The sequence below is a fragment of the Desmodus rotundus genome, chromosome 10, assembly GCF_022682495.2.
Source record: "Desmodus rotundus isolate HL8 chromosome 10, HLdesRot8A.1, whole genome shotgun sequence".
In the NCBI taxonomy this organism is placed as follows: domain Eukaryota; kingdom Metazoa; phylum Chordata; class Mammalia; order Chiroptera; family Phyllostomidae; genus Desmodus; species Desmodus rotundus.
In genome coordinates, this window is record NC_071396.1 from 49,268,388 (window position 1) to 49,295,951 (window position 27,564).

The 27,564-nt window shown below is 42.4% G+C and overlaps 1 protein-coding gene across 13 annotated transcripts in view; it reads right to left on the reverse strand.

Moving 5' to 3' along the window:
- The window catches only part of KLHL3 (kelch like family member 3), a 266,577-nt gene that overhangs the window by 107,258 nt on the left and 131,755 nt on the right, over positions 1 to 27,564 (reverse strand). For 4 of the 13 annotated variants that reach the window (XM_045183900.3, XM_045183898.2, XM_024575226.3 and 1 more), the window contains exon 1: positions 13,496 to 14,014. The exons of the other annotated variants lie outside the window; for them this stretch is intronic. Coding sequence is in view for 2 of the 4 variants with exons in the window: in XM_045183898.2 (XP_045039833.1) it covers positions 13,496 to 13,551 (56 nt within the window). In the remaining 2 variants the exon portion in view is untranslated. Of the gene's footprint in view, positions 1 to 13,495; positions 14,015 to 27,564 lie in introns of those variants that run through there. 13 annotated transcript variants of the gene reach the window in all.

Below are 27,564 nucleotides of genomic sequence, written 5' to 3' on the forward strand. Positions count from 1 at the left end.
TGAAAAACTTCATGTAAGAAACCCCACAAGCATAGTTTGTTTTATAGTTAGTGTCCTTCCCTACTCCAAGGCCAGAAAGATATGTTTTTATTTTATACTAATATCTTTTATATTTAATCCCTTATTTTAGCTTATGTTGATTTTTGTGGCATGATGTGAAGTAGGGATCTATTTTTTTCCCCTAAGTTCCACTTATTGAATACTTCTTATTTTTCCTACTCACCTATCATGCCACCTTAGGTCACATATTAAAGTTTCAAATATACAGGAATCTATTTCTGGACACTCTAACCTATTCCACTGGTCAATGTATCTGTCTCTGTACCAGTAACACATCATTTCTGCAACTTCCTAATAAGGCCTGATATCGAGAGAACAAGTCCCCAGTCCTATTACTACTCCTCAGATGTACTGACTGCTCTGGTCTCTTCACTCTTTCACACAAATTTTAGCATCGGCTTGTCAAGTTCCACAAAAGACTGTGATGAAATCTGGAAAGAAACTGCATTGAATTTATAGATCAATTTGGATAGAACTGGCACCTTTCTGATAGTATGTCTTCCTATCCATGAACATAAAATATCTTTCCATTTACTTAGGTCCTCTTTACTGTGACTCAAATTTTTATATTTTTCTATATGAGGATCTTACACATATATGATTAAGTACATTATGGTTTTTGTTACCATTTTATAATGGAAATGGTACCTTTAATAATCAGTGTCTTTATTAATAATTTTTAATAGTGGTATCTTTATTATCTTTAAAATTATATTTTCTGATTATTACAGTTTATAAAATACAATTGATTATTGCAAACTGATCTTATATCCAGCCACCTAACGAATGTCCCTATTATTTCTAACTATTTGTCAAAAGATTTTATTAGGTGTTCTGTATAATCAATCATATTACCTGCATATAATGCAAGAGTTGTTTTCCTTCTTTTCTAATTCTTAGGGCTCTAATTTCTTTTTGAAAGAAATTCTGTACTGGCTAATATGTGCTAACGAATAGTCTTGTCATCCTTCTGATTTTGAAGATGTTTCTAATGTTGCCCCATTGTATGTGTTTGCTGTATGATTTTTGTAGATGCCCTTTCTTAATCAAATTAAGGAAATTCCCTTGTATATTTTTTTAATCATAAAGTTATGCTGAATTTCATCAAACGTTTTTGTGAATCTAATGAGATGATCATATGGATTTTCCCCTTTATTCTTTTGATGTGGTAAATAATACTAACACATTTTCTAATATTAAACCATGCTTGCATCCCTGGGGTAAATCTAGAAACTGTAAAACATTGCTCATATATTCATTATAAATGTTGTCTTCAAATTGTAGACAGACTTAAAAGCTAGGAAGAGACAACATAATTTGGTATCAGTCAGGGAACCACTGAAGGTTTTTAACAGGGAACTAATAAGATGAGTGCTCATAAGAGCCCAGTGAACAAACACTGTTAGTTCCATTTCACGTACATGGAATAGATGTAGACCAAATAGAGCCGTTTCGGAAGCACTGACAACAATCTCCAGTGTGACTAGCAGCCGGGGTGACTTGCTCTTCCTTGTTGTGTTGTTTTTTTCACAATTTCCAGCCTTCCAGAATGGCCCAATAATGATATATCCCTGTTAATATAATGTTGTGCTTACGCAAAGCTCTCAAACATAAAATACATTGTCTATTATCAGAGGATTAAAGTTCAAAATGCAATTTACGCTAAAGCCTCCCTGAAAGAACCACTTGATGACTACAGGCTGGACATCTGGTTTCCCCACTCTATTCAGAGCCCTTTCCACCCTTGATGCAAAGGGAAGACTTGACATCAGAAGGAACCCAAGGTCTCTATCATCCCTTGCTCTGCTTGGCTGTGAAGACACAGGAAGTCTGGACTGAGGTCTCTGGTTTCTGGAAGATATAAGCTTTTTGGCAACCCACTGGCCTTCCAGGGAGCAGGAAGTTAAAGAGAGGATCTGAGGGCTCAGAGAAGTTAAGGATCTTGTACAAGGTCACAGAGAGTAAGTGTCAGAGATGGGATCTGAGCTCAGGTGTCCTTGACTTGAATCAGCCCAAATTATTTACACCACAGCCTACACCCTCCAGCAATATAGTACATACATATATGCACACACACGCATACACATGCCTCAGCCTAGGATCACACGCTCAGACACAGAGTTGCTAGATCCCACCATTCCTTCCCCTACACCTTACCCCCTCCATTCATGCCAGATCTTAACTAGTTAATCCCCAACAGATAGCCCAATCCCACTCTCTCAAGGCCCAATCCCCAGCGTACTCAGTCCTTGATACCAGACAAGGCTGGTAGATTCCCCTCCCCACCTGTGAAACACAGACCATACTGAGGTATATTCTCCTCTCTTGCCAAAGTTCAAGGTCTAAGACATATTTTTCACCCTATCCAGACCCAGCCAAAATCACACACACCACTAGGCAGACTCAGCCACAAGATGATTTTTTTTAAAATATTTATTTTAGAGAGAGGAGAAGGGAGGGAGAAAGAGAGGGAGAAAAACATCAATGCGAGAGAGGAACATCAATCAGTTGCCTCTGTCCAGGGACGAAACCCACAGCCCAGGCACGTGTAGGGACCAGTAATGGAACCAGCAACTTTTGCTTTGTGGGATGACGCCCAACCAGCTGAGCCAGACCGGTCAGGGCGGCCCCAAGATGTTTCCTGCTGAAAAGGGTTTATCAGTATACGCCCTTACTGTCAGCACAGAGTGGGTGATTTCCCCAAGACTAAAGAGCTGGCTCCAGCTTCAACCCACCTTTAGGCCTCAGCCCCTATGAAAACCACACCAGGCTTCAAGAACTCCCACCCAGCCCAACTGAGGTGATTCAGTCTTCAGGGTTTCATGATCTGGCAAGAGGCCTAGCAATCTTGTCCACAGTCGGTGTTAACTTATATGTGGCCCTTCCACCATATCTGAAGCTCTGTCTGCTGAGCAATGGAGCCTTCACCCATGCTCAGAGGTCCACAGAGTTGCAGCAACTTTCAAGTTGAGCCATAGTTAAGATTCAAATGGGTGAAAAATAATAGATGTGGTGAGACGCATGGGCCAGCCAGAATCCTTGTAGAATTCTTTCCTATAGAATTATACAGAAATAAGTATCAAAGCAATTTCTCCCCACAGAATCAGAACACATCAAACTAGTCAATTTTGTCAAACCACCACATATCTGGCCCAAAAGTTTAATTAATTTCACACACTGTCCTGTTATTATTAAGCATACTTACATGAATCACCACTGTGCCATGGTGAGCCCAGTGTAGTAAGTAATTCCTCTAGCCCAGAAGGTGAAAATGCCAACAGCCCACAGAAAGAGTATTGGAAGTTGGCTCAGATATAACTCAGACTTTCACTGATACTATGCAAGAAGTCATACATATGAGACAGTCAAGACCCATAGCCATAAGAACAATGAACATGACTAGCCCTTCCTTCCTGGGCTCTCTGCTTCTCTTTTTCCTTGGCCTCTCACCTACTGTTCTCCATTCCAGATGCTCTCCCTCCAAATACTTCCACTAACAAACTGACCCTTCTAAAAGGTCACTCTGCTCACGTCTTTCAGATTCTCACTGCCCATACATCTCTTCAGGGTCCATGAAGGTTGTAAGCAGGAGGCTCAGTCACAACCCTCAGTTTACATTTGTTCTGCATATTGGGTGTCCATGTAAGATATCCTTTCAAAGGACTCTGTAGCTAGAAGGCTGAAAAATCATTAGCTGACAGGATAAAGACATGATGTTTGCCTAGTATCCAAGGCCCTCCTTGGCCTGGACTAGATATAAATGCTGGCCTCTCCTCTCACTTATTTAAATTTGTACTGAGTACTTATATACGGAGCAGATGAACTACCTACCACAGACATACTCTCCCTTACCATACTCTAAATACCTGCTCTTCTAAAACCAATTAAGCTTTGCTTCCTCTGTGAAGCCCTCGGAATACTTCAGTCCTAAGCGATCTCTGCCTTTGCAAAATTCCTATGGTATTTCTGGCTTATAACTCAAGTGGCACATAAAATACTGCCCCGTGTTTACCTTGCCATGGTACCCACCTAACCACCTATCTCCCTCATACTAGGTTTGACACACCTGGTGGTCAAGGTGATGTATCTGAGGACTCTTTGAATGGACTAGCCTGCCCAGCATAAAGTCATGCCCACGATAGGCCCTCATTACATATTTGTCATCACTGAACTCTGACCTGAGAACCTTTCAATTATCCTTATAATTGGTAGTAAAGCAGAGTAGGATAGGCTGCCCCAACCACTGCCTCCAGCCCTAACAAAATAGTGTGGTGATTGCAATTGCCCCTCCAGGGGGGAGGGAGTGGGTAGAGGTGGAAGAGGGTATAAAGGGTAAGAAAAGGTAATGGAAAAAAATACAATAAAAAATAAACTATTTTAAAAATTAAAAAACCAAAGTAGAGTTAGCCTTCAGAGTTAAACTACAAATCAATACACATAAAATATTAATTGTAGACTTTACAAATAAAAATTATACATGCTAAATATTAGAAGCTCTTCCCATGGCACGCCACCTCCCACAGCCTTTTCTCCTGCCCTCCCCTAGGCTCTAAATTCCAGATCCGCGTGTTCAATGTCTTAACCCCCCAAACTTAGATTTTGCACAGTAAGTCATACTCAACATATCCAAAACTGGTGCTCTCCACTCTCCTTCTAGCCTACCCTTCTCCCTGTATTCTCTGTCTCCAAGGCATAACCAGCCACCCACTCATCTATCCAAGGCAAAAATTCAGATATCATCCTTGATATTCCCTCTCTCTCTCCCCCACCCTCCCCTTCTCTCTCCTCTCTCTGCCTTCACACACAGCCGTAAGTCCTATCAAACCTATGTTCCTTTAATCTCTCTCCACTCCATTACCTTCTCGTAGTCACTGTCACAACAACCTCAGTCCAAGCCATCAAGATCTCTTGTCTAGATTACTACAATAACCTCTCAGAATCCAGAGTGGTCCTCACAGAATGTCAGTGTGAGCGTGGAATGTGGCTCCTCACCACACTCAGAATAAATCTCAGGGACCTAGCCTAGCCCTTCATAATCCCAGCATTGCCCTGAAGACTTCTTGTTACTGTAGAACTAATTTACTTGCAATTGCCTAGATACACCAGACTCTTTTGCCCTATCCCCACCCATTCTCCCAGATGTCTAGCTCATTCCTATCAGCCCTTCAAGCCTCCTGCTGTTACTCTTCCTTTTCACCCTCTACTACCCACTAGATTAATTTCACTTCTTGTGTGTTTCCACAGAACTCTGTGCTTCCCTGGTAAAACAATGTAATTACCTCTTACTTTTCTATCTCCCCCACAGAGTGTGTGCTGGTAAATGTTTAACAGTTATTTACAAGGAAGGGAACCCTGACTTTTAACATTCGCCAATTTCCACGATGTAAATACTCCCACCACAGCACATTTCAAACTACCAACACAAGGGTCACTTGACTCTATGGAGTTGGGAAGAAATGTGCTACAGCACATCATTACATCACCATATAGCATTCCCACTACACAGACACAAGAGACAAAACCTAGGAGACACAGATCATAATAGAATAATTAGAAAGCGGTAAGTTTTGAATATTTATTACACTTGTTTTTAATATAATTAAGTTATATAATTTAATTTTTAGTAAGTGCTGTATTTAAAAACTGACTCACAAAATTCCTAAAAATTTAATAAATATCTCTTGCAAGTAAGTGGGTGATTATTGGCTCCAGCACACCACTGGCCACCCTAGACTTTGAGCTCCATGAGAAACAGGACGGTGTCTTATTTCCCTCTCTATTCTTAGCCTCTGGCACATGACAGGTGCTCAATAAATGATTGTTGAGTATGTGAATGGATGGGTAAGTAAAGGAATGACCAGCAACTATTCCATCTATCTTCACTTCCCCTTATTAAAGTAATTATAGCTTTGTCCCCCTCAGCTTCCTACCCCATGGGAGATTTGGGGAATTCTTTCTCAGCCAGTCCAGTTCCCTGCATCAGGAGCATGGGGGCCAGAGAAAGCCAGCATCAACCAGAGATGGGGGAAGGCAGCAAGACAGGTTGCCATTGCTGCTTCCTGTGTCCGTTCTTAGGCTACTTCCATCGGTGAGGAAAATTCTGGCAGTGACTGGAAAGGAAAAGGCATTTGAAAGCATGTTAGCAAAGTAGGAAACAGAAAAGCCTCTGAGAAGGCTGACCATGCAGAAGTGTTTGGGGGGACGGGGTGCTGGGAGGGCCTGTCAGATGAGGAGCCTCGAGGAGCTTCGAGTATCTGAGTATCCAGGGTGTGAGAGAAAGAGAAGGAGAGGAAAGGGAAGTCTTAGAAATGCTCCTGAGGGCTATGAACTGCATCGCCTCTAAAAGGCTTCGAGAGATGCAAATAAAGTGTAGGCAGGGTGCACCGATACTGGCCGACATGCACAGAGCTCGGGCACATTATGTTCAAGCTACAGGTGAGACAGAAAAAGGGCAAAGTCACCCAAAGAAGAAGAAGAAAAACCAACTTCGTTGGAATAAAACTATACCAAATGCATTAAAAATCCCTCATCAAAAAAAAAAAGCAGTATCTTTTAGTGCTCACTTCAGCAGCACATATACTAAAAAAGTAGTATCCTTTAGAAAAAGAAACCAAAGGACAAGAATCGGAAAAAGAAAGCCCTTGGTCCCTCTCATCCCACACTACCCTGGAAAGAAAATGATTTAATTAACAGATATAGTTGTTTGGTTCAGCCTCAGATCAGATCCCTGTTGTGAAGCTTGAAGCCTGTAAATACTTAAGTGCCATAACTCAGTCGCTAGTTTACAATGCAACTTTTTGATCCATTTAGCCTCCCCCATGATTTCCCTTCAGGAAGCAAGAAAGTGGTGGCAAGCCCTCAGCAACATCTTGCCAGTAGTGGTTTTCACGGCAAAGTAACAAATTGCCACTCTAACAGTTGTACTTCAGGTATGAGCTCATCAGCTTGAGCCATCTTCTCCGGGTCTGGGCAGCATTAGGATGCTGACAAGATGGGATGTTGGAACCTACAGGACTCTGGGCAAACTGCAGATCTGGTATGTATCCCAATCCTAAAGTGCAAGGCCAAACGACCTAATTTATATTGCTCCTTCTGGGTTAAGGAAGGACCTGGCCTCGGAGATGTCCAGGCAGCAGGACTCAGGACTTGCAGCAGTCCCGTCATCAGGAAATGCCACCTACACAGAGGCTTCTGTGAAGTCCCACATTCTCCGTACCCTTTTGGCAGTGCCCCCTTGGCTCACAGCACCATGCTGACGCCCTGCAACGGCCCACAGGGACACACAGAAGACATGCATCAGGAAGCCACAGCTCCTAGGTAACAGTTAATAACTGTTAATAACTGCAAGCCAATGACATGAAAAAGCACTTTACCTCCATTATCTCATTTTATCTTCAGAACAACCCTACGAGTAAGGTGCTATTATCTCCTGAGCACTGAGATATAACTTCCCCAAAAGTCCCACATAACTACTAAGTGGAGAAGTGACGCTCAAACCGAGGTCTATCAGACTCCAGGGTCCCTGCTGTTAACAGGAATGTCCACCAGCTTGGGACAATGTGCACAGCCTACCAGGCCACGGGGGCTCATTTCTTCGGTCCTACTCCGAGGCTCTTCATTGTGTGGCCGAACCAGGCTAAGTGAAAAAAGACTGAACCCTCTGGCACCTGCGACACAGCACCACTTCACTCCCCTGACTAGGAAACTGCAGCACTTACTGGAGTTGGTATTATTCACTGTATTGAATCTGGAATTTTCACATAAGCCCATCATGATTCATCAAAGCAGACCAGCTGCTGCCATTCTCATAATGTGCTCTTTCATAAACAAGCTCTAGAACAGGTATGTTACTAATCACATTCCTAAGAGCCCAATTCACAGACCACTTCCTTCAAAACCCAGGGGAGGGGAAAATCTCTTAAGTGAGCTGTGTAAAAATATAAAACATAAGAGAATTTAGGCAGAATTAAAAAAGGAAAGAGAAAGACTAAAAGAAAACACACCCCTTGCTATGTGGTATTTTGGAAGCCAACCTTGTCCTTGGTTTGAATAGGAAAACTGAGCTGTTCTGTGTGAGGTTTTGATAGAGGCTACAATAGACTTTCAATAAGTTAAAAAGAAAAGTCCAGGAAAATTGTGCTGAGCCTCTAAAAATCATTATAGATTATAAAAAGTTACAGGAATCTAGCTTGAGAACCACTGAACTTATTTAATAGGGAAAAAATCTGAGAACAAAGCACATTCGAGTTATTTTTTATATAATTTATTAATGCTCTTTTCCGTCTAACCTAGTTTTAGGGTTCATGTAGCAATTGAAAAAAATTAGGTCAGTTCTACAATGGCAAATTTCATCAAATAAAAAACTTCCTTTAGAAAACTTACTCAAAAATGTTCTTGTCTGGATCTGAAATAACAATCTAAAACCTAGCAAGCAAGATCCTAAAAGCCCAAATCTGGATATGGGGAAATTAAGTGGTTTCTTTCACTGACTTTGTGCTTTTGCAGTTGAAAAACTTACTCTGCTTAAAAGTATTTCCAAAATGGAAAATTTGATTTCAATTATCATGGATGAAATGCACATCTGCTTCAGGCAGCAACTATGGCCAAAAATTTCTTTAAAAGTTTCTCAAAAAGTTTCTACTCATGACTCCTGGGCTGGGGAAGGACTCAGCAAGGTGCTGCGAGAAGAGAGAAAAGCCTGGAGCACTTTACTCCATACTTGCTCCTGCCTGGGTTTCTCCAGCATTTTCCCTGGGGCTGCAAAACTCAGCATTTAGAGATCGTCGGCTTCCTAAGTCATGTCTTCTCAGAAAATATGATCTATCTGTTCCTGAATCAAGGGCAGAAGATAAGCTTCTCCCAGTTCCAAAGCTCCCCAAGGTCCAGCCTCCTGGGTAAGGACAAGCCATTCTTTCTTTTGAAGTGTTCAGTCAAATTTACTGTGTAAACTTGGATGCATGGGGCCCACCTCAAGCAGGGGCATCCTGATGCCTCTGATGAAGGAAACTACAATTTTAAGAAAAATGACCAACCAACTTTCCCTTTTTATGATGCTTCCTCCAAAAGTTGTGGTTCTCTGCAACTCTTGCAGATATGCCAGGGACTAGGACTGGCAAAAAAAAAAACTTTTAATCCTCACTTGAGGATATGTTTTTTACTGATTTTTAGGAAGAGAGAAAGGGGTGGGGTAGGAGGGAGAGAGACAGACAGACAGAGAGAGAGACAGAGAGAGAAACATCGATTGGTTGGCTTCTGGATGTGCCCCAACCAAAGATCGAACCTGTAACATTTTTGGTGTATGGGACAATGTTCCAATCAACTCAGCCACCTGGGCAGGACTGAAAATTTTTTTTTAATTGTGGCAAAATGTATGTAACATGAAGTTTAGTATTTCAGCCATCTGCAAGTGTACATTTTAGTAGCATTAAGTACATTTATGTCATTGTGCAACCATCCCCACCATCCGTCCCCAGAACAGCTCTCACTTTCCCAAACTGCAGCTCTGTGCTCATTAAACCATAACTCCTCATTTCTCCCTCTCCCCAGCCACTGGCAACCACCATTGTACTTTCTGTCTCTATGAAGTTGACTACTCTAGGTACCTCATATAAGGTAGAAGTTTATTTTAATCCACCCACAAGTCTGATTTCCAAAACTGAAATAAAATCGCATAGGAAGAGCAAATGCCATCTTGCTCTCACTAGTAGCTGAGAGCCTTTTCTTTGCAAAATAGAAGACAGAATCGTCTTCCTCCAACAGACCAAGTCACATTGATTCTTAACACAGTGAGATGGGGAACAGCTTCAGAAGGTCCCACAGGGCTGGAGAGCTTGCACAGCACAAGTGTGTATCCAGTTCATGGTTCCAAACCACTAAGGCCTCTAGATGCCTCAAGGTGTCTATAAAAAAGAGGACGGAGGTAGTTCTTGGTGAAACCAAGAAGAGGAAATGCCAAGCCCTGTGTCTTCCTATGAGGAGATAGTTCAGGTAAAAGCAAGATGCTGGCCTGATAAGCTCTCCCTAATTCTCTCATGGGAATGGTCCCACATAACCTGCTGCAGATGATAAATGTCGGAAGGCCCTGAAGTAAGCTGTGAGTATCCCAGCAGTCACAGGGTCTAAAAGACTAACGAGCACCAGTGATAACACCACCCACCATTTCCTCGGCACACACTCTGTGCCAGAAAAACTTTACTAAGCGCTTTATACATATTGTCTCATGGGATCTTCACAACGACTCCATGAGGTATAGATACTACTACTCCCTTTGCACCAAAAAGAAAGATTATTTCTGAAAAACTGTGACGCTCTCAAGGTCACACAGTTTATGAAGCAGATCCACCGCAAGGACTCACTCCAGAGCCCATGCTTTCAATTAATAGCCTTTAAGGGTAGAAGTTATTTTCATACCCTCGTGGCAAAGAAAGAAAATTGTTCATTAAAAATCTCTTGGCTTAAAATGTTTAATGCTTAAAAACAGCCCCAATTAAGCTTCATCAGGTTAAGTGTGGAACAAGCCCCAGATTCAGGATTCCTCCAGTCTCCGGAGGTTTGACATGTGATCCTCAGCCAATCACTCGGCTTCCCTGGCCCTGGGTTTCTCAAGGAACTTGTAAAACAAGACTACTTTCCCTCCTTCTCCCCCTACCTCAAAGCATTCCATAGGGTCAATTATCCACACTGAGATAATAAGGGCCGGTATCCAAGGATGAATCTATTGACCGAAGGTTTCAATCTCCTCTTTAAACAGTTTTCTTTTCAGTTATCAGATTTTCCCACAAGAGTTATCAACTAATCAGCAAATAACTATCCAGGACCTACTATGCACACAGTCACAGAGTAAGTAGTAAGTGAGGACTATCCAGAGGCATAGACACCATCCTTGCCCTTGAGGACCTATCTCCAAGTTTGGAGACTTACAAAGTATATGAAAAAACAGCAGAAAAGACCTAGTGGTTAGAATTATTATTCAGTAGCCAACTATAAGATACAACCTAGAGGTCTTGAAATTCAGGGAAACATCAGCTGGGACTTGAAAAGCTGATTTCCACATAAAGTGGAATTTTAAAACTTTTAGAAAAAAGGGATAGAAAGGCATTCCAGGCAAAAGGAACTCTGGAAGATAAGTGATCTGAGGCTGGATAGAATGGTGTACAGGATGAACGATCACAAAAGAGACCCACAGATCCCTTGGGGGGCGGGTATGGGTGAGCAGTAGAAAGGGAGCATGGAGCCAGACTTCAGAAGACAAATGCCTGGCATGGTAAGCTGGACCTGCAGTAGAAACAAAATGTAGTGAGCTGGGTGACCTGGTGAAGGTTGAAGCTGCTCAGTTTGGATTTCTTACCTACTCTCTGACTCCAATAAGGGAAAAGCAAACAAAACAAACAAGCAAACAAAAAAACACACGTGAAAACGGTCATTATAAAGCAAAAGAAGTCAGCCATGCCAGCTGAAAGGCACCTGAGTGTTGAAGAACAAGAGAGCTCCTTAAGGGCAGTACTGGAAACACATTAGGTACCTAAAAATGCTTGGGAAGCAGTACTTTGATTTGCTGCTGCCAGTTTCACATGGACCTTTCAGCCCCACTATATCACGGGTCAAGAAAATAGGCCTGGTCCGGAATTTATAATCCTCTGTTCACATCACCCCCACCCTGCTGCTAGATACCATACCAGAAGGAAATTGAGGACCCTGCCCACCTGTGCCCCAAGTCTAGGAAACAGGTCACATGGGGTCCAACACTAAGCTTCCGCTGCAAAACATCATCCAGGGAGAGGCTGCACCAGCAGCATATTCCATCTGAAAGGTCCCAGACTCTTCCTGCCCTGGCTGATGCGGCTCAGTTGGTTGGAGTGTTGTCCCATAAACCAAAAGGTCAGTGGATTCAGTTCCTGGTCAGGGCACATACCTAGGTTGTGGGTTCAGTCCCCAGTGGGGGGTACATATGAGAGGCAACCAATTGACCTCTCTCTATCATATCTATGTTTCTCTCCTTCTCCCCCTCCCTTCCCCTCTATCTAATATCAATAACTATGTCCTCGGGTGAGGATAAATAAATAAGTAAGTAAGGCCCAGATTCTTCCTACAGAAGTCACGTCACAACACACAGTCCCTGGGGCCTCCATTGTGCAAGGCCCAATGGGGATGGCAGCTACTGAACTGTGCATGCACCCAGAGATCCTAGCTCTGTTCTCAGTCCTCGCAGCCAACCAGCAGGAGATGTGATCAGCAAGTGATTCAGACAAGAGGACACCCAACAATCATGCCAGTTCTGATGAGGTCTAGATGTGCTTAATAACATCACTCTGCACCATAAGATGCAAGAGTAGGAACAATCTGTGCAAAAAAAAAAAAATGTTTATTCAGATACTCTCCAGACAGTGTTGACTTAGTTAATTAAGCCTGTTATCATTTAACCAGCCAGCTACCATCTGCATCACACTGGCAACACAAAACATCAGTCCTCCCCTCAGTGGTGTACTTCGAAGGCCTGATCCCTCCCTGCTGTCCTCACACCTAGAGGAAAATGGCAAGCCTTGTCTACCAGCTGCAGACCCACAGAGTGAAGAGGCTGGCACAACGTGAGATGTTTAGTACACAGAAGAATGACCCACCCCTGCACTGCACCGAGCACCTTCACAATGAAAGAGTCAGATCCTCGTGCAACAGCTGAAAATCTACATGTGTGTGCCTGCCAGGAAACAAACCCTTGCTAGTTAGATACAGCTCAACAGAAACACTTCGATTCCCTTCTGCCGATCCCTATGTCATAAGAAACCCCTGGAGGGAGAAGCAAGAGTTCCTCTTAAGCACACCCCTTCCAATATCATTTTTAAACTTTTCAGTGCAAATGAAAGTCAGATCAGAGCAAGTGTCATCTGGCAGGTTTCTCTCCTTCTTACCTGAACTTGTGTGCGTATATGGGCACACACGCACATGCTTGCACACACACACTTTTAGGGAAGACATCAGCACTGCGCGGTTGCCGAAGGTTTGAGCACCTCGGCGTGAAAACGCAATCACTCTATGCCACGCCAGCCCTGCTGTGACATCAAAAAACCCACCAAAGAAAAAACACCCCGGGAAAGTAGCTAGGAAAGGGAAATGCCTCCTTGAAACAGCTTGAAAAAGGCAATTCTGAGTCAGCCCATGCTGAAACTATTCCCAAACACCAGCCAGGAAGTCCCTTCTCTCAGGGTGCTCTGCTGCCCAGCAAACCCGACCTGCCTTTGCGTGAGCTAGTTCTCTGGAGAAAGGAGCTTCCCTGCTCTATTCGGCCTCCCGCTGGGATCCATCAGCGGCCAGGTCTTCCAACCCTGCCTCGCTAACGCACACACAAAAGCTGCTGGCTGCCGCACGAGCTCACAGTCACTTCACACACACACACACACACACACACACAACGACACAACACACACTTGTAAATACATACCTTTCACTCTCCATTGTGCCAGGCCCAGCGGGGATGGCAGCTGCTGAACTGTGCATGCACCCAGAGATCCTAGCTCTTTTCTCAGTTCTCGCAGCCAACCAGCAGGAGATCTGATCAGCAACAGTGATTCAGCATGGCTGCAAATGAAGCCTCCTCCCTCCCAATCCTCCTTCCTCTGACTTACTAGCGGCAGCTTGTACCGCAGAAGCAGCAGCCGCAGAAAATGTCTTACCCAGAGCTCCCTGCAGCCCTTTCAGCTGCTAAAAGCAGCAACCCACTTGCTCCCCCTCCCCCGCAGGCTTGCTGCTCCTCCGTCTCCTAGGAACAGCGCAGCTCCAGCCACCCAAGTGCGGTGCCGCCTTTCCAGCTGCCTCCACATCTGCCCAGGCATCCCCAGGCCAGGAGACTGGCCCACCCCAAAGGCTCCCGTCTCCTCTGCCTAGACTGCAGAGGCTCAGGCAGTTCCTCACTAGCCCAAGAAATACTGGCCCCCACCTCTGCCCCTACCCCCATAGGCTATGAGTCTGTCAGCCTAGCCAGATTGCTGGAATGAGGAGGCCCCTCCCTCTGTGGCTTGCAGAGGAGTTTATCCACCTGGAGAAATTGACTTTTAGGTCACAGCTCATGTTCCAGTTCCTTCTCCCAAAATCTACAGTAGCTCTGAGAGTCAAATAGAGAGTAGTTAGAGGAAAGAGCCTAATAAAACTGAGAAGAATGCAAAGAGAAATTAGAAAAGGAACTAGTAGAAACAGGTGAAACTGAAACAAACCCTATTTTACTGCAAGAGGCCAAATTTCATAGCACAAACCTAAAGTATACTCCTAAAGTCTGTCGTATTGAAATTTGACCAATCTGTGGGTCTAACCACTACATTTCCCACTGACTCCCCATCTCCAGCTTAAGTATCTCACACCCTCTCATCTCCACCTGCTGAGACTCAAATTAGACTAACTTAACTCTAAAACACAATCTTGGGGAAGGCAGGAGGCCAGTCTGTCTCCTAGCCACAACCAAGAAGCTTAGAGGTAATTGAGGCAACCAACCACTGATAATTGATTAGGCACAAAAACAGGTTTAGAAGCTTCCCTGATGCCTCAGTAAATTATATGGCACATCTGCACTCTGGGACTCTCCCTCCATGTCAGCCCTGTGCTTCTCAGGATCCGTACTACCACTAGCTACCTGAGTGGCTTTCAGCAAGTCCTGTCCTCACTCTGGACCTCAGTGCCTCATCCGTCAGATAGGATGAGACCAGACAATCTCTAGAGTCCTTTTCGGCTCTGAAATCATAAGTCTAAAAAATGTCTTAATGTTCCATTTTTCTTATGAGAGTAATCTGTGAGATTGTTTTAAGATGAAAATTTTTTGTAGGGGGCTTCAGGGAAAGTAAGAGAGATGCTCAAGAAACCTATTATTGTTATAATTTTGGCCTGTTAAGTGTCTGCACTGCTACAAAGCCCTGAAGCCAAGGCTTTGGGAAGGAGGGACACTGAGGTAATACAAACTAAGAGTAACTTAAACTTCATGCAGCCTGTTGAACTCACACTGGCTAGGATGTTATTCTTGATGATGATCTCCTGATGATTCAGTGTCCTCTTAGATTAGGCTGTTATCCAAATTCACTCTCTCTCCAATGAGAAGGGCCTGGGTGGCCTTATTTGCCCACCACAGCCGTCATCACCACTTCCTCCTTTAACAACAATGCTCCGCTCGCATCTCTCTCCGTCCCTTCCTCCTCTAATCAGTCTTATGGCTCTACTCCAGATACTTCCTCTCGAGGTAAATCACATGAACCAGGAGTAACTGAACATCACAAATAAGGAAACTGGATCCCAGAATCCATGCCAAAGTGCAGACATCACCAGGAAGACAACTGGGTGATTCACAAAAATGACAAAAATAAGATGAGTCTCTCTTTCATAACTTCATACCCTCATTCACAACTTCCACACAGGAAACGGGGGGAAATGTCACATCTAACACACCAGAAAGGAAGGGGAAAAAAAGGCTGGGAAAGGAAATACACGGGGGCTGAACATATTCAGTTCTAATATACAACTATTGACAGGCTGTTTAAAATTTTACAGAATTTTCTTTGCAATCTACTTTTGCCCTGCTAACCATCACTACAATGTGTGTGTTGAAACCATACCACTACCACCGGCACACTACTTTATCCACCACTCACGCTATCCACAAGGAGTACGCGGAACAGAGGTGATGCAGGGAAGGTGATCGAGCAAAGGCCATCTAGTAAAATCAGGGCCAGCACTGAGCCAAGAATTAGTCTCCACACTGCTGCCCCAAAGTTCCCACCCCAATCTTCTCTAGTTTGCACTACAGTTTACATTTTCTATCTTATCATCCAAATGTTCTCTGGGCTACAACCTGAACCTATTGGCTCTAGGGTAATCATACTGAAGGGACCTCAAATTAAGAAGAGTTGCTACTGAATTGTTGCAGTAGAGGGAAGTCAAAGGAACCAAAGTAGTGTCTGCCTGGAGGAAAAGGTCCCACCCTTGAAGCCTACCAGTCGTGTCTCACCCCCTTCCTAGCCCTCCTTGCTATACCCACGGCTCATTCCACAGCTTATCAATAGTGCCTAGTGGCCCCAACTCTCCATCCCAAAGCAATATACCCAGCCATCTACATCAACTTTGTTCAGAATCCTTCATCTCTATTCAGCTCAGGAAGAAACCATGTTAGAAGAAACTTGGTTGTTGAATTGAATTTGGTCTAGAAGGTTCTCTTCTCCACAGTCTGTCTTGCCATAAGTAGCCAGTATAGCATAACTTTTCATTCTTCTTCTTTTTTTAATTTATTGGGGTGATATTGGTTAATAAAATTACATAAGTTTCAGGGGTACAATTCTATAATACATCATCTGTATACTGTATTGTGTATTTACCATCCCAAGTCAAGTCTCCTTCCCTCTCCATTTATCCCCCTTTACCCTCTCCTACCTTTCTCCTACCCCCTTTCCCCTCTGGCACCCCCTTTTCCCATTCTGTTTGGGGTTTTCTTGCCTACTCCCTTTACCTTTTTCACCCAGCTCCTCTACTCCCTGCCTTCTGACAGTTGTCAGTCTGTTCTCTGTATCTATGAGTGTGTTTCTATTTGTCAGTTTATTTTGTTCATTAGATGCCACATAAGTGAAATCATATGGTACTTTCTATGCCTGGCGTATTTTACTTAGCATAATACTCTCCAGGTCTCATTCTTCCTTTTAAATGTCTTTTTTCTGCCCTTATCCTCCTCCAGGACTTCAGTTCCCCACGCAGGTACCACTGCAGGTAACACAGTATAGTGGTCCCACACCTAACTGTGCAGCAGAAACATCTGCCCAGCTGATAAATATTGTAGGCATCAGGGAATCAAAAGGCACAGTATACTCTTTAGGGTTATGGAAATGTTTCATATCTTGACTATGGTGATACTTACACAATTGTATACAACTATTACATTTCATCAAACTAGACACTTAAAATTGGTGAATTTTATTTTATGTAAATTATACCTCAATAAATCTGGGAAAATGAAAACATTACAGGGCCAGGCTCCACCTCACAACGAGAGGGTGAGGGCCCAGGAAGCAAGAATTTCAATGAACTTTACAGGTCTCACATCATTAGAATCAGACATACCAGGGCCCAAATATATTTACCAGAAACATAACCCGAGGCAAGTTTCTTTACAAGTCTCAATTTTCTCATCTGTAACGGGGTGATAATAATGATGTCTACCTCCCAGGGTTGTTAGGTTTCAATGTGAAAGTATATAAAGCACTTAGCAGAAAGCCCAGCCTGCAATAAGCACTCAGTAACCATTAGCAGCTGTTATTTGCATTGTCTTTGCCAATGCTACCAAACTACGCCTCTGTGAGTCCTTGGTTCTGATGTCAAGAAGTTAGCCAGGGTACCTAACGCCAAGAAGCACAGCCGTGGGCCTCTCCTGAAACCATTTCCAAGAATCCAGTAACGACTACTACCAACAGGTCACCAAGGATTAGGCAAAACCAGGGCAAAATTAAGGCCCACCCACATCTGTATCACCAAAACTTTCCCCCAGATCCTGGACACTTGATGAGCAGATTCTACCTATAAGCTGTTTAGCGTGCCCCTAGCCTAGGAAGCCAGGCAGAAACTGAAAATGACCTTGAAGCCCCAAAACGTCAAAAGGTAAACAGAACAGCACCTTATCCAGAGTAATGCTTGGCTTCCCTCTGGACTCTTCCTCTGAGAGTAGAAGAGCCCTTGCCCTGAGCAGATACGAGAGAATAATCACCCGCTGCATTGGTGTTGCACTTTAATGCTTGCAAAGTGTTTCACATCCCTCCTCTTCCTTGATTTAAGATAGCATCCCCTGAATAGTAGTAACGGGTCCCATCCCCTGTCTAGTTACTCTGGGCCAGATTCAGTAAAGACCCAAGGCTTTACATGTACCCCCCTCACTTAATCCTTACTAAAGAAGGGACTATTGTCCTTGTTTTGAATGTAAGGTATAGAGAAACACAACAGATTTTTACGTATTGATTTTGCATTGTTCAACTTAACTGAATTTGTTTATTAGTTCTAACAGTTTTTTTGATGGAGTCTTTAGGGTTTTCTATATACATTATCATGTTATCCGTAAATAGTTGTAGTTTTATCTCTTCCTTTCCAAGTTGGATGCCTTTTAATTCTTTTTCTTGCCTAATTGCTCTGGCTAGGAATTCTAATATTATGCTGAATAAAAGTGATGGAAGTGGGCATCCTTGTCTTGTCCCTGATCTTAGAGAAAAGGCTTTCAACTTTTCACCATTTAATATGATGTTAGCTGTGGGCTTGGCATGTGTGGGTTTTATTATGTTGAGGTGCATTCCCTCTATACTCACTTTAATGCAAGTTTTTATCATAAATAAATGTTGAATTTTGTCTAATGCTTTTTTTTGCATGTATTGAGATGATCCTATGATTTTTATCCTTCATTTTGTTAATGTGTTGTATTACATTGATTGATTTTCATGTGTTGAATCATTCTTGCATCCAAGGGATCAATCCCAATTAATCATGGTGAATGACCTTTTTAATGTACCGCTGAATTTGGTTTGCTAGTATTTTGTTGAGTATTTTTGCATCTATGTTCCTCAGGAATATTAGCCTATAATTTTACTTTCTTGCAATGTCCTTGTCTGGTTTTGGTGTCAGAGTAATATTGACGTCAAAAAAATGAGTCTGGAAGACTTCCCTCCTCTGCTAGATCTAATAAATTCAGTAAAGTGGCAGGATACACAATTCTGTTGTGTTTCTATTCACTAATAACAAACTACCATAAAGAGAAATAAAGAAAACTATCCCATTTACAACTACATAAAAAATACCTAGGCATGGGCAGCACACAGACTAAAAAATACACTTAGGAATAACTAACGAAGGAAGTGAAAGACCTGTATATTGAAAACAGCAAGATGTTAGGGAAAAAACCTGAGGATACAAAAAAATTGGAAAAATATTACGTGCTCATGGATTGAAAGAATCAATACTATTAAAAAGCCCATACTACCCACAGCACTCTAGCAGATTCAGTGCAATGCCTATCAAAATGTCAATAGCATTTTTCAAAGAAATAATACAGATAACCTTAAAATTTGTATGAAGTAACAAAAAACGTCAAAGGGCCAAGGCAATTTTGAGAAAGAAGAACAAAGCTGGAGGCACCATGCTCCTTGATTTCAAAATATATTACTAAACCATAGTAATCAAAATATTATGGTATTGGCATAAAAACAGACACAAGGATCAATGGAACAGAACAGAGTCCAGAAATAAACCCACACGTGTATGTCAGCTAATTTACGACAAAGAAGCCAAGAATACACAGTGAGGAAAGGACAGTCTCTTCAATAAATGGTGTTGGGAAAACTGGACAGTGACGTGTAAAAGAATGAAACTGGACCATTATCATATACCTTACACAAAACTAACTCAAAATGGATTAAAGACTTGAACATTAGACCTGAAACTATATAACTCCTAGAAGAAAATATAAGTGCTAAGCTCCTTAACATAGGTCTTGGAAATGACTTTAAATTTGACAACAAAAGCAAAAATACGTTAAGTGGGACTACATCTATACTAAAAAGCTTCTGCACAGCAAAGGAAAACCATCAACAAAACGATAAGGCAACCCACTGAAGAGGAAAAAAATATCTGCAAATCATATATCTGATAAGGGGCTATTATCCAAAATACATAAAGAACTCAGACAACTCAGCAGAGAGAATACTAATAAAGCAAAGGCCCTGACAGGTGTGGCTCAGTATATTGGGCATCATCCTGCAAACTGAAAGCTCATCAGTTGGATTCCTAGTCAGGGCACATGCCTGGGTTGCAGACCAGGTCTCTGGTTGAGAGGCATGCAAGAGTCAACCAATCATTGTTTCTCTCCCTTTTTTTCCTCCCCCCACTTCCCCTCTCTCTAAAAGAATAAATAAATAAAATAAAAGATTTCTTTAAAAAAAAAATGGGCAAAGACCTGAATAGGCATTTTTCCAAGAAACATATTCAAAAGGCCAACAGGTACATAAAAAGATGTTCCACATCATTAATCACCAGGGAAATGCAAATCAAAACCACAAGATAGCACCTCACACCTGTTAGAATGGCTATTATCAAAAAGACAAGAAATAATAAGTGTTAATGAGGATATAGATTGTTGGTGGGAATATAAATTGGTGTAGCCACTATGGAAACAGTAGGGAGGTTCCTCAAGATGCTTTTTAAAGATTTTATTTATTTTTAGAAAGAAGGGAAGGGAAGGAGAAAGAGAGGGAGAGGAACATCAATATGTGGTTGCTTCTCATGCACCCCCTACTGGAGATCTGTCCCATAAATCAGGCACATGCCCTGACTGGGAATCAAACCAGCAACCCTTTAGTTCGCAGGCTGGAGCTCAATCCATTGAGCAATACCAGCCAGGGCAAAATATTAAAAGTAGAACTACCATATGACCCAACAATTCCACTTCTGGGTGTCTAACCGAAGAAAATGAAAACACTAACTCAAAAAGACATACGAGCTCTGTCCGGAAAAAGTCAGCAATATAATGAGAACAGTGGTTTGTGTGACATCGGTGTAAACTGGCAGCCAAGGAGAGTGGCCTGGAATGCACATATGTGAACAATGATGACTTTATTGTAGTAGTCAGTGGGGGCAGTAGATGCCTAAGTGAGCATACATACCGTGTGGCTGTCACATTCAAAATGACTGAGCAAGTACAGCAATGAATCTGTATCAAATCTTGAATTAAACTGAACATTACTCCACAAACTATTCAGGTGATTTAGAAGGCCACAGCTATGGGCAACTGGTGATTGGCAGCTTCATCAGGACCACATGCCCACTCATGTATCACATCTCATGCAGTGTTTTGTTTTGTTTTTTTTGATGAATCAAATCACCCAGGTGACTCAGCCCCTCTACAGCCCAGAACTGATGCCCTTTGACATCTGACTTTTCCCAAAACTAAAATCACCTTTGAAAGGAAGACATTTCAGACTGTCTCTGAGATTCAAGAAAATATGAGGCAGCTGATGGTGATTGGGAGAACTGTATGAAATCCCAAGTTGCCTACCTTGAAGGGGACTGAGGCATTATTGTCCTGTGTACAATGTTTCTTGTATTTTGTATCTTCTTCAAATAAATGTCTCTATTTTTCATATTACATGGCTGGATACCTTCTAGACAGACCTCATATGCCCCGCCGTGTTCACTGCAGCATTATGTATAATAGCCAAGATATGGAAACAACTTGTATCCACCTATGAATGAATGAAGAAAGAAATTGCTACACACACACACACACACACACACGCATATGTGCAGTGGATTATTCAGCCATAGAAGAGAATGAAATCTTGCCATTTGCAACAACATGGATGGAACTTGAGGGCATTATACTAAGTGAAATAAGTCAGAGAGAGAAGGCAAATACCATATGATCTCTCTTATATATGGAATATAAAAAAGAAAATGTTTTGCCCTGGCTGGGGTGGCTCAGTGGATTGAGCACCAGCCTGCAAACCGAAGGGTTGCTGATTCGATTCCCAGTCAGGGCACATGCCTGGGTGGGCCAGGTCCCCAGTAGGGGGCGCATGAGAGGCAACCAACTGATGTATCTCTTGCACATTGATGTTTCTCTCCCTCTCCTTGTCCCTCACTTCCCCTGTCTCTAAAAATAAATTTAAAAATTAAAAAAATGTTTTAAATTAAAAAAACAATACAGCCACACAGATAGAGAGAACAGATTGGCAATTGCCAGAGGCAGGGGGTTGCAGAAAGGAGAAATGGATGATGGGGGTCAAAGGTTAAAAATAATTATTTTTCAAAAGTAATCCGATAAATATAAGCTCTATCAGAACAAAATTAAATGTGGGAAAACTGAGGTTCTTTGAGTCAAATGACTTGACCATGGCCCCATGGGTTTAAAACCAAGTCCGCCTGACCTCAGAGCCCACTACTAAGTACTGTGAATGGCAAGCATTACCCCAGTCGTACTACCTCCATTTCAGAGGTAAGCCGACAAGGATGAGAGAGAGAGCTCAAATGGCTTGGTATCATCTAGTGAAGTTGAGGGCCAGTCAGGGTATGAAACCAGATCTTCAGATGCCTAGACTAACGCCCTTCCCACCTCACCTGTAGAGGGGGAGTAACAGCAAATGAACACTTAAAGATATTTGTACAGGCTGTCATACTATAAAGTCCTTCCCCCTTGGTACCTTACCTTATCAACCAGGCCTAGCCACATATTGCTTTTAGAGAAAGCTGGATACACATCACTAGACCCCAAGTGAGTCAAAGAAACGCCAGACCAACTATAGCAGCAAGCAGGGTGCATTACACAGGCCAATACATTGCAAAAACTCCTCTTTCAGGGTCTTTGTAAGAATTCCTTCCTCTCTCAAATCTTCAACCCGCAACTGGTGCCCTCTGCTGGTAAATACAACACATCTCTTCATGACAAAAGGAAAACCTAATTACACCCACCAATGGCTTAGAAAGGGGGGGGGGGGGGGGCGGGGACGGGCTTCCTTCACAGAACATTCTACTCAAGAATGAACATTAATCCCTACTCACAGCTTTTTCATGGGTACTTGCAACTTCAGATTGACTGCATTGGTCCTCTACCTGCTAGCCCTGTCTCACCTCTCTGTTTCTTTCCTTTCTGGGTACAAAGAAAACTGGGCTGTTTTGCATGAAAAGGTAAAAAATAGATGAGACAGAGCCCCAACATCAAGAACACAATGATGAGTGTGGGTGAGATCAGTTCTGTACATATAGCAGGTACAGAGAATTGAGGCAGGCAAGCGATTAATGTAAAACTCATGAACAAGTATGCTTAAACATTCTGGTCACTCTCTACCTTCATATAACTGCATGCTTGTAATTCAGTCTTACTGAATATCATAGTCTATGTAATGGGCCACACCAGGGAGCTACAACATATATCCCACATGAATAGAATGTCAAAGAGCTTACAAACTAGTTGGAGAACTTATACAGGGACACACATAGTGGTAAGACAACAAAAAAAGTTAGAGTGTTAAAAGAGGTGTAGAACCCTGGCTGGTGTGGCTCAGTGGATTGAGCTCCAGCCTCTGAACCAAACAAAGGTCACTGGCTCGGTTCCTGGTTGGGACACATGCCTGGGTTACAGGCCAGGTACCTGGTTGGGTGTGTGCAAGAGGCAACCAATTGATGTGTCTCTCAACACACTGATGCTTCTCTTCCTCTCTCCCTCCCTTCCCCTCTCTATGAAAATAAATAAATAAAATCTTTTTTTTTTAAGTGCAGAAAAGGTACTATGGAAACTTAATAGAGGAAAACAACTTTCATTTTGGAGAAGCAGGGAGTGCTACTGCAGACAGTCAGGAAGCACCAGGGAGTCTTCCTCACTGGCCAAGATGGCACAGGAGGAGGTTCTTACACTGAGCATGCCAAAAGCTAGAAAGATAAATGGAGAGGGCCCAAGTATACAAAGATGAATGAACAGGGCCCTAGCAAGCCAAAAGCTAGCAAGATAATTGGACAGAAAAAAAAGCCCTCCCCTCCCTATCCCAATAAGAACCACAGACTTGAGCAGGACGGGGGGTGGTCTTCGAGATGGGAGTCCACCATTCTCCCAGGTTGCTGCATCTGAAAAACTCTGCTTTTGCACCGACATCTGCTGAGTTTGGCTTTTGTTGCAGCAGGCAGCCAAAGCTGCATTTTCAGTTACAGGAGTAGGACACAAGGAATAAAAACGAAGTTGCAAATTTGGCAAATAATTCTGTGAAGCTTTAAAAAGGATATTCATAATTATAAATAGTTACAACTAGGTCATTTCAATTTCTCATGAATTCATTTTAAATTTTTAAAAAGTAATTTAAAATGCTTCATTGTTTAAACCCACTACTTTAATATACTTACCTATTGTATTACATTAAATAATGCATATCTCATACATTATTATCATTTTTATCGTGGTAGAATACATATAAAGTTTACCGTTCTAACTACTTTTAAGTGCACGATGAAGTGGCATCAAGTGCATTCACAACGTTGTGCTCCATCACCACGTCCCTCTCCAGAACTTCTTCGTCTTCCCCAAAGAAACCCTGTGCCCAGTAAATAGCACTTCCCATTCTCCCCTCCTCTGAGCCCCTGGCACCCTCTAATTCTGCTTTCTGCCTCTATCGGTTTGCCTGTTCTACATACCTCATGGAAGTACAATCATAAATATATTCATCGTGTTTGTGTCTGGCTTATTTCACTTAGCATATTTTAAAAGTTCGTCCATATTGTAGCAAGTATCAAAACTTCATTCCTTTTTTGGCTGAATAATATTCCATTGTATGTATATACCACATTTCATTTATCCAGCCATCTGTTGATGAAAAAATGGGCTTTTTATATTTCACCTTTTCAAAGAGCACAATTTAATAAACATTTCCCGAATGTTTGACTTTTATAGTTTCCAATCTCTCATTATAGATAATGTTATAATGGTCATCTTTGTGCAAAGACTGTTTTCCTTTCATTGACTTGTTTTCTTAGGTTAAATCCCTAGTATTAAAGTCCTACCCTTTGTGACAGCACGGATGGAACTGGAGAGCATTATGCTAAGTGAAATAAGCCAGGCGGTGAGGGACAAATACCATATGATCTCACTTTTAACTGGAACATAATCAACAAAAGAAAAAAGCAAGCAAAATATAACCAGAGACATTGCAATTAAGAACAATCTGACAGTAATCAGAAGGGAGATGGGAGGGGATAATGGGGGGAAGGGTTTTCAGGAACAACTATAAAAGACACATGGACAAAACCAAGGGGGGGGCGGGTAAGCAAGGGAGGGAGGTGGGTTTGTCTAGGGTGGGGAGGAGTGGTGGGGGGAAAATGCAGACAACTGTAATTGAACAACAATAAAATAATTTTATACATATATATATATATATTTTTTTTTAAGTCCAAGAGTCACTTTAATGGTTCTGGTTAAATAAATCCTTATTTACCCTTCTCATTCATCATATTTCCCAGCCTGACAGTAAGTCAGTTATAAAAGTACAAGCTGTGATTAAAATCAATTGGTGAGTACAAACAGTTCCACCAATTGAAAATAAAAGCTTCAAGTTCATGGATATATGGATCCAGAGATTTCAAGGACTGTGACTCTAATGTCAGGAATATAAAAATTCAGAGGAGATTTCAAATGGGCATTTTTGGCCACAACCTCCCTTCTGTGACAGAAGTCCCATCTTCTCTGCTCCAAAATCTTATTAAGAGATCAGGACAGGATTAACTTCCTCCTCCAAGGAGTGATATGAAGTGGTTAAATCCGACCAGCTTGCTACACAGTCCACTGCAGTTTACAAGCAAACAAAATGTGATCTTTCTAATGTACTGACATACCTACACCTGTTATAAGATGAAGCAGTTATATTTCCTTTCTCCCTAAGGAATTATTTATGATACCTGTGTCAACAACTGCCTTCACTTAGATCATTTAAAGGCCTGTACAAGGCAGTCTTTCTCATAAACTTTCTTACAAAGGATTTACATGATGGCAGTGCATCTCCCCATGCTCAGAACTGCTAGAAGCTGTAATAATGAAAAGACTTAGAGAAAGGAAAGGAATTAACAAAGCAGAAATGCTCAGAACAGCTCTCCACAATACAGAACTGGCTGACCTATGTGAAAAGTTTTCCAAAATTGCACCTTTCAGCACTGGGTGGCTCAGTTGGTTGGAGCATCGTCCAGTACACCAAAAGATTGCAGGTTTGATTCCAAGTCAGGGTATATACCTAGGTTGTGGGTTCGATCCCTGTTTGGAGCGCCTATAGGAAGCAACTGATAGATGTTTCTCTCACATCTGTGTGTATGTGCATGTGTGTGTATGTGTCTCTGTCTCTCATCAATAAACATATCCTCGAGTGAAGATTTTTTTTAAAAATTGCACCTTTTACCCACAACCTGATGTTTTCCACTTAACCTGGTTACACTAAAACAAATGTTAGCTGTGTCAGGGGCTTTCAAGACCTACCCGGTTCCCAAGGCCAACCTACATTGAGATTATCTAGAAGTCACAGAACTTAGCAATGCTATAAGTTGTATTCTTAGCTAAAGTTTATTACAGCCAAGAAGTAAGGCTAGTCGGCTCATATGAGAAAAAGACACAAGCTGTCTGCAGGAAGGCATATGCAGGCCTCTCTATGCTCTCTCCCTACCATGAGAGTCACACAAAACACACTCACGTGTAATGTTTCTGCCCAAGAACCCAGTACTCAAGGTTTTATAGGCACCCACTGCCTAGCGTATATCAAAATTCCGGACTCCAGAAGGAATTGCTTGCAGTCTAGACACAGTGAACCACTCCTAACAGTTAGGGAAGAGTGGAAACACTCCCTTAATCCAAGTGCCATGCCTCTGTTCAAAACCCTGAAATGGCTCACCATTCATGTAGTAAAAGCCAAGATTCTTACAACAGTTTACAAATCCCTACAAATGAGCTGGCCCCTCTCTGACTTGATTGTCTACTACTTTTGCTTCTCTTACCTTCAGTTCCTGACCAACTTGCTTTTCCCAAAAAAGGCCAGGCATAATACTGCCTCAGGGCTTTTGCTGTTCCCCTAAATATCTCCATTGTTCATTCCCACATTTCCTTTAAGTCTTTGCTCAAATATCACTTTCTCAAAGAGGCCTACCCCTACCACCCTGTTTTAAATGGCACTGTCTTCAGAGACATCCTGCCTTGCTGCACTCCCCACCCCTTACCCGAATCTTTCCATTTCACTGATCTCCTAACATCCCCTATAATTTATTATGTTTCATTGTTTCATTATGTCACTAAAATATAACCTCTAGGGAACAACTATAAAGGCCACATGGACAAAACCAAGGGGGGGCGGTGAAAGCAAGGGAGGGAGGTGGGTTTGGCTGAGGTGGGGGGGAGTGAAGGGGAGCAAATGCAGACAACTGTAATTGAACAACAATAAAGTAATTTAAATAAGAAATTAAATATAACCTCTAGGGAGATCCAAGATGGCGGCAGAATAGGTGGAAGTTACACTCAACTCCTCCCAGGACCAATTACAACTAAATTATAGAACTACAACTAAAATATAGAACAATCGGCCTGAAGAACCAAATGAAGACTAGTTGAACAGAAGGCTGATAACCAAGGATTTACAGAAGAAGCCACATCGAGACTGGTAGGAAGGGCAGAGATGCAAAAAGGGTTTGGCCCCGTTCCAACAGGTGGCTGATACTCTGAAGGGATATCTCAGCTGCAAAGGTTCCCTCTGAGGAGTGGGGGGGTCTCAACCCACACTGGGCTCCCCAGCCCAGAGCACCAGAGCTGGGAAGAGGTGCCCACATAACATCTGGCTGTAAGATTCAGTGGGGATTCTGTCTCCCAGGGAAAGACAGAAGTCTGCTAGAGGCATAGGCACCCTCTTAAAGGGCCAACACACAAAATCTTGTTCACAGCCACTCACCCTGAGTTCTGGTGGAGGGAAGGCAGAGCAGACTAGTCATGTAAGGAGAGACTGGGGT